This window comes from Folsomia candida, unplaced genomic scaffold, assembly GCF_002217175.1.
Source record: "Folsomia candida strain VU population unplaced genomic scaffold, ASM221717v1 Fcan01_Sc027, whole genome shotgun sequence".
Classification (NCBI taxonomy): Eukaryota; Metazoa; Arthropoda; class Collembola; order Entomobryomorpha; family Isotomidae; genus Folsomia; species Folsomia candida.
The window spans coordinates 1,480,219-1,492,264 of NW_019091219.1; the positions used below are offsets into that span (position 1 = coordinate 1,480,219).

Consider the following 12,046-nt stretch of genomic DNA (forward strand, 5'->3'; position numbering starts at 1 on the left):
AATGGAAGCATATACATATAGTACATACATATGTACATACATACATACATATGTACATATGTACATATGTACATACATACATACATATGTACATATGTACATATGTACATACATACATAGGCACATATAAATGTATGTATATGCATATGTATGCACATATGTATGTACATATGTATGTATGTATGTATGCACATATGTATGTATGTATATACATGTATGCATGAATGCACAAAGAATTCTAAATTATGGTATTAGCATACATTTCATTATAATAAAATTTGGCATAATTTAAACTTGCTAAGCGCCATTAATTTGACTTCCACGTGACATGACCTAATTTTCACTCATATTCTGGTTTAACCAAGATGTTTCAAAAATGCAAGATGTAACATATTTTTTATTAAATAGTCTGCTGCCAGACACAAGGTGTATTTGTATTTCTGTTTGGTTGGAATTGCTTTCCCCACTTATTTCAAGTACTTGCTTGAAATACCTTGAGAGAAATGTAATTAAATAAGATTAAGAATTAACATTAAGATTTCTTGTCCCACAGTTTGGAAATGAACTACTATTAACTCTTGCCCCCAAGTAATTTTTTTGCCCGCTAAATGTCAAGCCAAACCACTTAATAATAAGACAGGTCACATAATTAAAATCAAGTATAACTACATATTAGCAATAATATTAACATTAATATAAATATTAATCAATGATCAATTCTTTGTAGGACTTTTGTGACCCCTGGTTCCCTTCTTTCTCCGGGTATCTACTTAATGAATTGAAGATAGTAATGGTAATTTTCATTAGTTGCCGTACACAAGGACGGCATTATTACTCGGTAAAAACATGGCACATACTAAGCTGCATGCATTTATTGAAGCAGTTAAATTATCTAGAATTGACTGTTGAATTTATATCTAAAACCCTTATAGAAACAAATAATTCCATGAAACCCAATTAAATCCCAGGCTGGGTCAGGCAGACGAACTGTTGCAGCGTATACTAATTGTTTTACATTTCACCACTAGAATCGATTTTATCATTGTCTTACTTTGACCAAAACACACTTCCGACGACGCGAGAATACAAATTTTTACTCATTTCATCTACGGATTGAATTTCAGTAAAAGTCTCATTTTGCCCCCGACCACACCCCCTGACATCGAGGGGGTGTGGCCGTCACTCCTCAGTATTAATTTATGCTACCATACGGTGAAAGCAGAATTGAAAACTATTGACCAGCTTATAACCTTTTTTTGATTTTATTGTTTTCAGTATAACCACACCCCCTGAGTTGAGGGGGTGTGGAAGATAGGTCACGTAATGCTGCTTATGATTCAGGCCACCATGGGGTACAGTCCATGTGAGAAGAAGAAACTTAATTTCAAAAATGTATTTGACCACACCCACTGGCGCTAAGGGGTGTGGTCCGATTGACCCCACGATCGAACTTGCCCACCCCCGAAAAATTAGATGTCGATGTCCAAAAACAGATTTCAAAAATATTAACCCGTTCTAGAGATGTTTCATATACGTCAAATATATGGCATAGAACACCAAACACCTCAGATAGAAGTGCACATCTAAGGAAAAAATTCGAAACTTTCGAAATTAATTTCTCAGCTGTTTATGGTTATGGAGTCAAAACGTTCAAGGGTTTTGATACACTCATGTCAAACTATCATTGGTAAAAATTTGGAGCCGATCTGTTATTATCAACCTCGCAAGCTCCCCTCCTTAGACAATTGTTGAAAGACTTGTTTCACTTTTCTTGAGAGTGGCGTGGTAACTTCCACTGGAAAAATGTGCACTTGTAGAAACTTCCAGAATCCTGTAAGATTCCTGTCGTATTCCGTCCCGATCACGTAATGCGATTTGAATAAAGAATCAAGTGCTTCCGTTGAAGACTTTGCGTCCAGTGGAAGGATAGTTCTGTCACATATGATGAAGAAAGATGAAAGAGTTAAGCGGTCGTCTCCAAGTGCGATTAAAGTTGGTTGAGATAATTCCGGATTCCACGTATATATGATCGACTGAAGTGGAGTACCGGTCTATAAAAAACAATAAAAAACTTAAATACCAACTGCGAGAACAAGTGGATTATTAGATAAAGTACTCTTAAATACGAATTTTTAATGTTATGAAATAATCACAGTTTAGAAAAATATAATCAGTATCATGCATTGCTTTTCAAATACCTTAAAATACAGAAGAAGCCTGTTTTTCGCATCGTCAATTTTGCAGCGGCCCCCTTTTCCCTTACCTTGGGCAGCTGCTGGGATTAGGTGTAAAAGAACAAACAACGCCACAACTGTGTTATCCCATTTGCCTGAAAGAAAAATTACTTATAAATATTTTAAACTTATTTATATGCGATACATTTTACTCGTCATTTTTTATACCAGCGTCGTCGTCCAAAAATGTCAATAATGAAGGAGAGTTGCTGATGCTCTTGCAATTTTCCAGTAAACGATGTGCAAACTCCGGCCAGATGTTTAAAAATCTTTTTTCATTTTCGGAAAACATCAGCGAAAATTCCAAATTAATCTATTAAAAAAATCCAGTATTTTTAAATGAGACTCAAAAATTAATAGTTTCGCCTACCAAATATCCGCACTCCCTGAATTTTGAATAATCTTGTAGAATTGTTCGGCCTGCAGATCCTCGGATTTGGTTTCGATGCATCAAGGTTTCCTTCATAAGCCGAACAAGTTCACCGTCGTCTGTGCTGGAATTCAGCTTCAAAAGTACTTCGGTGTTAGGGGCGACAGGGTCGCCAAATTTTTGAAGTTTTGGCTTCGGACCACTAGTATCGATTGGCGGCTGTTGGTGCTGCGGTTTTCCGTTAATCTTCTTTAGATTTCTGTGGATCCATCTCAATCTCATCTGAATTAGTCCTGACCGGCCTACCTCATCGTACAAAATATCCTGAAAAAATGTGTAAATTTTATGAATGAAGTTTGTCAAATTAGTATAATTTTTCCCTTACAATTCCGTCATTTCCAAAATATTTCCACCATGGGAGGATTTCTATGATTGCCTTAGCTAGCATTTTTGATCCCTGGTAACTGGAGAATCCCTACAAATATATACCAAATGTTGTTAATTAATAAATTCATTAACAAATTATTACTTTCGAGTATTCTATGATATAACATTGCTCACTCCTTTAGCTCAACCAATTTTGCGACGAATTCATTGATAAGTGTTGTTGCCGCTGCATTATCTACGACAGATTTTGTGTTGCAATTGGCGACAAGGTCACACAATTCATCGTTGCGGCTAATATGCGTCTCCAATATCTATTAAGCGCAAATTAGTGGTATATTGTAAATATCTATATATCTAACACATCATCATGTATATTTGACAAAATTAACATCCGGTTTTTACCTGTTTGAAAAAATCTACGTCACTAGCTGAATTCGACAGTGGAGATGCAGGTGAGGGCAGGGCAGATGCGCTCAATGGACTCGGAACTGAAGTAATATTTATAAATTTCGAATCAACATTCCCGGATATAGTTTTCATCGGATGCAGTCTATAATTTCTAGCTTACCATAAAATAATTGGGAATTTCCTTCACTTTCATGCGAGTTAGGTAAATATGTAAATACACGGTATGTTAAATGTATCCGATGTAATTCTTTATATTCGCCTGGCCTCAAAAGACAATAAACATCTATACTACTATTATCTTACAATGCGATGGTGTGAAGTGTAACCCTCGGATTTCGCTCAAGTTTTAGAATTGTGTAATCCATGTCAATGCAACCAACGTTTCTTGAGGCAGTTTGTGCGATGGTTGGAATTTGTCAGAATATTTTAGCTCAAGGTTAAAAAATTTTTCCCTTCGAATGGAATGGAATTTGCTTCCTAAAAATCGCCCATTTTACAATTTTGATCCAAAATATTTTGACTAATTCCCACCATCAAAGTGCCTCAAGAAACGTTGGTTATAAAGAGTGATTTGGACCACACAATTTTAAAATTTTAGACAAATCCGAGGGTTACACTTCAGACCATCGCATTGTTAGTTTTATAAGCTAAAACCTTTTCCACCATGATTTGCAAACGTAATTCTAAAAACTTTTGTATTAAATTTTAAATGATGAATTCCCTAAGTCGGACATCGCTACAGTCCATGAAAAATGGTTGAGTTTATACGTCATACTTTAGAACGACTATGTATTTACATATATATGCACTCTTCGGTATAGTTATCTATTATTGTGTCCTACATATTTATCGAGTTAAACAGATCAATTAAATATTTTACTCAAAATTTAATACATAAACCACTGTTTGACAAAACAGCGAAGCCCTCCCCTAATTACAAATTTTGTTTAGCCAATTTCCTTTAACTAGGTTTGCTCAGGGTTAAAACAAAAAAATAATATTTATATGTACTTGCCTCTGAAATTTCTGCAAATGAGATGGTCGTAAATCGGTTTCATAAACTCCTATCTAAATTCTTGGCAACATCAAATTTAAATAACGCAGAAAATTAGTTTTCTTAAACTTCACCTAAAATTATATTGGGGAAACAAAGTTTCGAAAAATAAGCTCTCAAAATTTGGATGCATGAATTTCTTACTGCATTTGAGTCATTCCTTATCAATCAAGTGCTCCCTAAATTTTTCGACACATGGGTCTCCTATCTCAAGCAAGCAAGCCCATTTGGGCTTGCCGAGTTGTCCAGTATTTTTTTGGGAAGCATTACCCGTTTCCATACCAACTGCCGTATGAATTTGTTTATGACAAGGGGATCCTGCACGTGAGATGTGTACCAATGAAATACTCAGTTTTAAACTTCATCCCCCCGTTGATCAGTTTCGTTGGTGTGGCAATGTGCGCAGCAGGAATTTACATTCTTCACATCCAAAGTGACAATATCTTGGAGAACGTGGGTTTCTGGATTTGGGTTTCTCTAATTATTGTCCACGCATTGTCAATTTATGGATACTTGCTCCTTATACTGGACCCCAATCAGATTTGTTTTAAATTATGGGAGTATCTCGTTTTCTGTGAGCGGCATGCTCGACATGGTAAGGATAATGGGTGTCGTATATTATTTAAGATCAGTGCTGGGAAAAGGGGCTGCATTTCCGCTATTTTTTGCCTCTTCGCTTCGCTTTTTTTTCATACGTTACTTTTCCCCTTTTTGCTTGCTTACTTAATTGTTCCAAAATTCACAGGAAACCTTCCCCTGTATTCTAAAACGATCAAGAGTAAAACCAAAATACAAACTTGTTAGTTTTTAAAAATCAAATAGGGTTGTTTAACATAATCATACGTAACCGGGGCCATAGCTGAGTGATTGGAGTATCCATCTCGTTCCGCAGTGGTCCCTGGTTCGAAATTGAGTGATGGCTGGAGTGTTTGGTAAATAAACATCAGCGTACTGGATCGTTGTCACCTGGCGATAGTCAGTGCCTGAATATGGCAGAAGCTGACTCTTATGGGTAAAAGACTCCGGTAGGGTGCATGCTGAAAGCATGTATCAATCATCAGTGAGTGATACATGCTTTCTCCAACCTAGTGATTTGCATTTACGCTACTGATACGATAAGTAGTGTTACGGCCGGGGGTTATCAACGTCCGAAATTATCTTCTCGTGATAACTGGTTTCTGGTGATCTGACCTCGTGCCGTAGTAACTTATGCGTATACTTGACTTGGACTTAAAACTTGGTTTTATTTGACTTAAACTGGACTTATTGGTCTTAAACTGGACTTAAACTGGACTTATTAGTCTTAAACTGGACTTAAACTGGACTTGAATTTAACTTGACTTGAACCTGACTTGACTTGAACTTAAAAATGCCTTAAATTGTGCCAAAATTGCTTAAATCCTTAATTTAATTTTGCCTTAAGGGCAAAAACTCTTTACCTTTACTTGGATAATGTATTCGAATGTAAATAACTAAAAAACTTTTAATTAAATTGCTTTATTTAATTAATTTAGCATTTTTTCGAATATTTTACAAAGAAGAGCAAAATGGCTACTTGCCACTTACTTGACTACTACTTACACACTTAACTTACTCATTCACACTTCCTTCTCTTCTCTCTCACGAACAAAGACTCACGCTACCCCACCCTCCCTCCAATACATCACAATGACAACTTTTGATCTCATATTATAGGACTATGACTAACAATTAAACGTTCTAGTAATTTTTACAGTAAACTAGAATGGAAATAGATTATCTGGGAATTTATTTTGCCCCGATTATACGATTCCAATCAGAGAAACTAATTAATTAAGCATTTGCCTTTATCCGCTATTGCGGGAATTTTAAGGTTATGGGGGAATCAGAGACATGGTTCCATCAATTGTTATATACTGTTTTTCCGTATACTAATCACTATTATTATTACTGCGCGCCGCAACAAGTAGTATTATGCAGTTGTAACTGTCCAAATGGAACCTATCCCAAGTTGGGATTCCCAACCTACCTAGTTAAAATGTGCATGTCCTACCTATCCTCCCTGTATGAGCTAATATGCGTACGATTATACCCACTTTTTGTAACATACTCATACCTTAGGAATAAGAATATCACTCTATAAGAATATCAGAATATCACCCTTGAACGTTAATCTACAGATACATCAATAACTCTTAGATGTTTGATTACTTTCTAACGTTTTTCTTTTCTTATTCAACTTATTTACAGAACTCCAAATACAATGTGGCCGAGAGGCTTGCAAACTCCTCAAAAGTACGAGTTTGTCCATCGTGTCCAGTGTAACTTGTCTCACCGCGGTGTCTGGATATATTTGTATTCCTATCTTTATGCTTTTTTTCATGCTGACAACCGAAGTGGATCCAACTTTCTACGTTCTTGAACACATATTTTTTAAACTAATAGGGCTCACAAATCGATATTTTGTCAGATTTTTATTATTCTTAATTTGCTTCACATTTAATATTCTTGCTACCTACCACAAAGCTCAAATGGTCCTCTTCGGGTTTTCCGCCCTACTTTATGTGCTGCAGTGCGGATACAAGTTACTCAAAATTGCAACCCTATTAGCCGCACGCCATCCCGTGATAAACGAAATATACGTGTTGATCATGTGGTTCAAGTAGTGTAAGATCGGCTTGAATATAATTGAACCAATCGTGAAAAATACTACATTGGTCGGTGTGCTTGCTTGCAACATATTGTTAACTACTCTAAGTTATTTATTAATTAGATTGAACCACCTGTTGTCGCAGGTTTTAATTTTATTAGTGTGGATTGTATTTTGTTTTTTGATTTTTGTGGTGAAGATTGGTTGGGGAGTGATTTCCATGTTGCACAGGGATTCCAAATTTTGTATCGATCAGTTTATGAGGTTTGGCGTGATCGAAAAAGTGGGGACAATTCGAGAGAGGAAGTTGTACCTCAGAACGGTACGAGCTATGAGACCAATGGCCATTCCGGTGGGGTTCGAAGACTACACGTTCTACACGGGTTGGATACGTCGCAGGACTCTTGGCACTGAATCGCCGACATTTCACACACTATTTGACAACTTTGCGAATGGCTCTTCTTCCTGGACAATCCACACTTTTTCTCGTAATTTCCCCATCAACATTTGGACACCTGCGTGACAATTCTGGAGATGCTCCTACCGTATGATCTGGTCCACTAACGGATGAGAGTTTGGTAAGAGAACTGGCATTCGGAAGCAGGGCGTGTCATCTCGGCGAAGAAGTTTGGTTTTCACTCTATACAAACCATGGTCATCTTCTTCTACCCTTAATCCAGCGATGACACCACTCTCAATCTCAAACTTTTCACGCTGAACTAACTTGAACAATTTCAACTCGGCCTGGTTGATTTCTTCAGCACTCAAATGCCCGGTCTTCTTATCCTTCTTGTTTCTGATATTGTTTATGAATCTCATCACTAATACAAAGAGTCTGAGATTCTCCCCATAACTAGCGTAGCGTCAACAGTACCACGAGTTCTCTCCATTTCCACTAATGAGACTAGTGACGATGAAAGATTTCTTCTTTTCCGCATTGACAGCATCTTCGTCAACATCGTCTTCTTCTCGTGGCCAAAATTCCTTCGGCTGCAGCAACCACGTGGGTCCCTCCCACCATTTGCTCTCAATGTACTCATTTACATTGCAGCCACGGGATGGTAAATCTGCGGGGTTATCTTTCCCCGGAATATGTCGCCACTCTCTCTTCTCGCTCAATTTATTGATTTCAGCCGACCGGTTCCCCACAAAGGTACCCCATTGATTAGGTCGGAGAATCCACGATAAGGCGGTCATCGAATCAGTCCATCGGAACACAGGAATATCATCAAGTGATAAGGCTTGGATCACTTTCACGGTGAGTCTTGTACCTATTGTACATCCAAGTAGTTCCAATCAAGGAATTGTGATCGTCTTCAGCGGAGCCACTCGAGCCTTGGCCTGTAGAATCTGTAACTTCACTTCTCCTTCCTGACCATTGCGTAGGAAGATAACTGCAGCGTAGGCCGTCTTGCTCGCGTCCACAAAAGTATGCAATTGCCATGTTGCACGATCACTTTGATTCCGAGGAATCCAAATTGATTTCAGTAAATCCAGGTCACGACACCAACTGGTAAATTTCTGCTTCTGTTCATATTTTAACTTGTCCTCCCATCCACTTTTATCTGCCCACGACTCTTGCAATAATAACTTGGGCTTCAGCAGGACTGGAGAGTAAAATCCCAATGGGTCGTATATCTTGTGTAAAGATGACAAGACGCTTCTTTTCGTAACTTTCTCCGGTAACTCAAAACTGAAGTCTAATCCTAACGAATCCATTCTTCTATCCCACTTGAGGCCCAATACGGATGCGATGAATTCCCCGTCGTCGTGACTGGATTTCGGATCTTCTACTTGAGACCACTCCCACAAACGCAACTCCATTTTCGCCTCCTCCATTATTCTGGTAGCTTGGGATCTGAATAATTCGACTTCCTTCATGGTGGCTACCGAAGTCACACAGTTGTCCACATACATGGACTTCAACAACTTTCTTGCTACTTCTTTATCTTCATTTTTCACATTAGCAAGATGATTCTCAATTACAGCGGCGAGTAGAAAAGGACTGCAATTAACGCCGAAGACGACTCGTGCGTGGCGAAATTCTACCTGATTTCGACCCTCATCATTCCACCATAGGAAACGCAGAAAGTTCCGATCTTCCGGCTTGACACTTATCTGAAGAAACGCCTTCCTAATGTCCGCGACTACTCCAATTCCTTCTTCTCTAAATCTCATCAAAATAGACGGAATCAATTCCATTAGATTTGGACCTTTCTCCAAGCAATCATTCAGCGATGGAGAATTCTTGCTCTTGCTCGATGCATCAAAGACTGGGCGAACGGGTGTGGTCTTGCTCTCTTCTTTGATGACTGCCCGATGTGGTAAATAATGAGCAGGTAGTTCCAACTCAACTTGTGGAACAACTTCAATTATTCCTTCCTGCTCCCAACTTTTAATGATGTCATCATAAATCTTGAAATTTCCAGATGACACAAGTCTGGTACTCATTGTTTCTAATCTCTTCTGAGCGATGGATCGGTTATTCGGAATCTGATCTTGTCCGCTGGTCCATGGAAGCGACACACTGTACCTCCCATCCTCAGATCTCGTAACAGTTTTCAAGAAATGTTGCTTGGCCTCCGAATCCCTTTCTTCCTTTGACAGGCTCTCCACCGGGTCTTGAATTCTAAGCGATTCCAAATTCCATAATTCCGATGGATTCCAGTCACTGGCCAACAACGATGTCACGAGCATAGCACTATTCTCTGTTTGGCGAGGAATGCACCCTGACAAGGTCCACCCAAACAAAGTTTCAAACGCAGTTAAACCACATGCTTACTGAACTACTTTTCCTGTAATGACACTGCCGTAGTAGTCACTACCAATTAAAATTTCAATGTCCGGACACTCTGAAGTAAAATCTGAGAGGAAGATTGACTTGTCCGCTAGCTCCTTAATCCATGGTCCCCTTGGCACTCGAGACAATTCCCCACAGATTTCCGGTTCCTCTAAAACTTCCATGGTGCGCTTGACGGATCCGTCTAAACTTTCTAGGCGTAATTTGTATTTATATTGGATCCTCCCATTCGTAACCGCACCTCCGAACAAAGATTTTCGCACCCACTCCTGACCAACTGAGGGGTACTTGAGTTGGCTTGCCGTCGAGCTTCGGACAGATCGCTGAGCACCAGTGTCAAACACTAGTCGAACCACTCGAGACACTTTTCCATTCTCACTTCGTAATCTGACCAGAAGAGTTTGGAGAAAAACTTCACCAGAACACATGTGACTGGCCATCGCCACACTTGGATCAGTTCTCTGGACCACAACTTCAGTCTCTGGTTTCTTATGTGATGGCAAGGACGGACACAATATAACTGGATGCTTGTTTTCACAGATTGGACACTTCACAAAACTCTTACAACTTTTAGTCATGTCACCACCTCGTAGACAAACAAAACAACACTTCTTCATCTTGATCCGATCCTTCTTCTCTTGCAAAGACATATTCTTTGCCTTAAAGCAATCTTGGCTGGCGTGAGATTTTCCGCAGAAGAGGCACGACTGACCCTGTCCACTAAATAGACCAGCTGCTGTAGGGATGTTGTCGTCTTCGTAATTCTTCACTTTTTCACTCTTCTTCTTCTTCTCATTGCCCTCTCTAGCCAAGGTTCTCTGTTGCTCGTTCTCAACCTCCTGCCGTAGGAAATTCAGGAGAAAATCGAGCTCTGTTTTCGGCGGTTGCAGAAGCGATCCATCTTTACCAAAATCCGGACTTCGCTGCCAGGCAATAAGTGTTTCTTCGGGAAGACTCGACTCAACCATCGGGAAGATAAATGTTGCAGTCTGATCCGCTGTCACTCCCAAAGACTCTAAAGCACGCAAATTGCTCTCCAACTTGTCAAAGATTTTGAATAACTGATTCTTCTCAGGATTCTTCATACTTGCAGCAACCATCTTCTGTAATTCCCTCACATAGACTTGTTTTAATAACTTGTCTTTACCAAATCTCTCTTTGAGGGCCGCCACCACCTTCGGGTAATTTGCAGCAGTCTGCGGGTAGCTCTGCACAAGGTCACGAGCTCTTGACCCTTCTTGCGTGGCCTGAATTAAATACTGAAATTTATCTGTATCATGCAAGTCTTCATCTTCATGGATTTTGCTAAACTGTGACCACCAAGACAACCAATCCGTGAGCTCACCACCAAACGTCTTCAATTCAATCTTCGGTAGTTTGAATGTGCGCTTCTTGTTGATTTCTCTGGCCGTTCCATAAAATGAATCACTACTATGAGCATCTGCTTGAGCTCCCAAAAACTTCTCCGTCTTATGTATCATTGTGCGGACTTTATCCTTGTATTCTTGACATGCGTCAAATTCTTCTTGATAAACTAGCTCAGTTGCTTCTTCATCTAGCAATTTATCCAAAATCTCTTGATCTTTGTCCACCACGTCCTGAAGAACCTCGCGTAATTTCCTCATCTTAGTCGCGACGACATCTGAATCGGCTTCCTCTTTAGCGAGTTCTGCCTCCATCTCCGCCAAGGTGCGAGTAATGGAAGCGCGCAGCGGGCCTCTCGATCTCCTGAGCCGGTCCATGACAGTAACCTCAGGAACTCAAAATCCAAGAGAAAAACAAAATACAATTAGAAAAGGACTAATGCTGACTCCACTTGGACAGCTACAACCTGGGAATGCTATACTTAAGGCTATAGCAAACCGCAAATTCGTTTTCTCCAACTGATGATAATCCAGCTCCAATCTTGTTCACCTCGTTCCAGGGTCCCACACGGCTCCGGATAACGTCGAGGTCACCGGAAATGTGAGGACTATTCAATGCAACTACCCGTTGTAAAGTCACCTCCTAAATGTGATTGGAGTCGAGGGATGAAATCAAATTGACGAGAGAACTGGATAACTGGAAACTTTGACTTTAACTATTTATTTAATTGAACACTCAAAAAATTAACATGTTCACACATCCAATACTAAAAAGCAAGTGCGTATTCAACCACGCAGAA

The 12,046-nt window shown here is 39.4% G+C and overlaps 1 protein-coding gene across 1 annotated transcript; it reads right to left on the reverse strand.

The window, feature by feature from the left end:
- Window positions 1–1,935: 1,935 nt before the first annotated feature.
- LOC110859611 lies at window positions 1,936–11,624 on the reverse strand. Its single transcript, XM_022108572.1, has 11 exons — window positions 9,908–11,624; window positions 8,459–9,811; window positions 7,960–8,353; window positions 7,733–7,878; window positions 3,394–3,479; window positions 3,180–3,302; window positions 2,990–3,079; window positions 2,605–2,928; window positions 2,403–2,547; window positions 2,264–2,329; window positions 1,936–2,051 (listed from the first exon to the last, which is right to left on the reverse strand). Exons 1-11 carry the CDS (start codon window positions 11,622–11,624, stop codon window positions 1,936–1,938), a joined length of 4,560 nt encoding a protein of 1,519 aa, XP_021964264.1.
- Window positions 11,625–12,046: the final 422 nt, after the last annotated feature.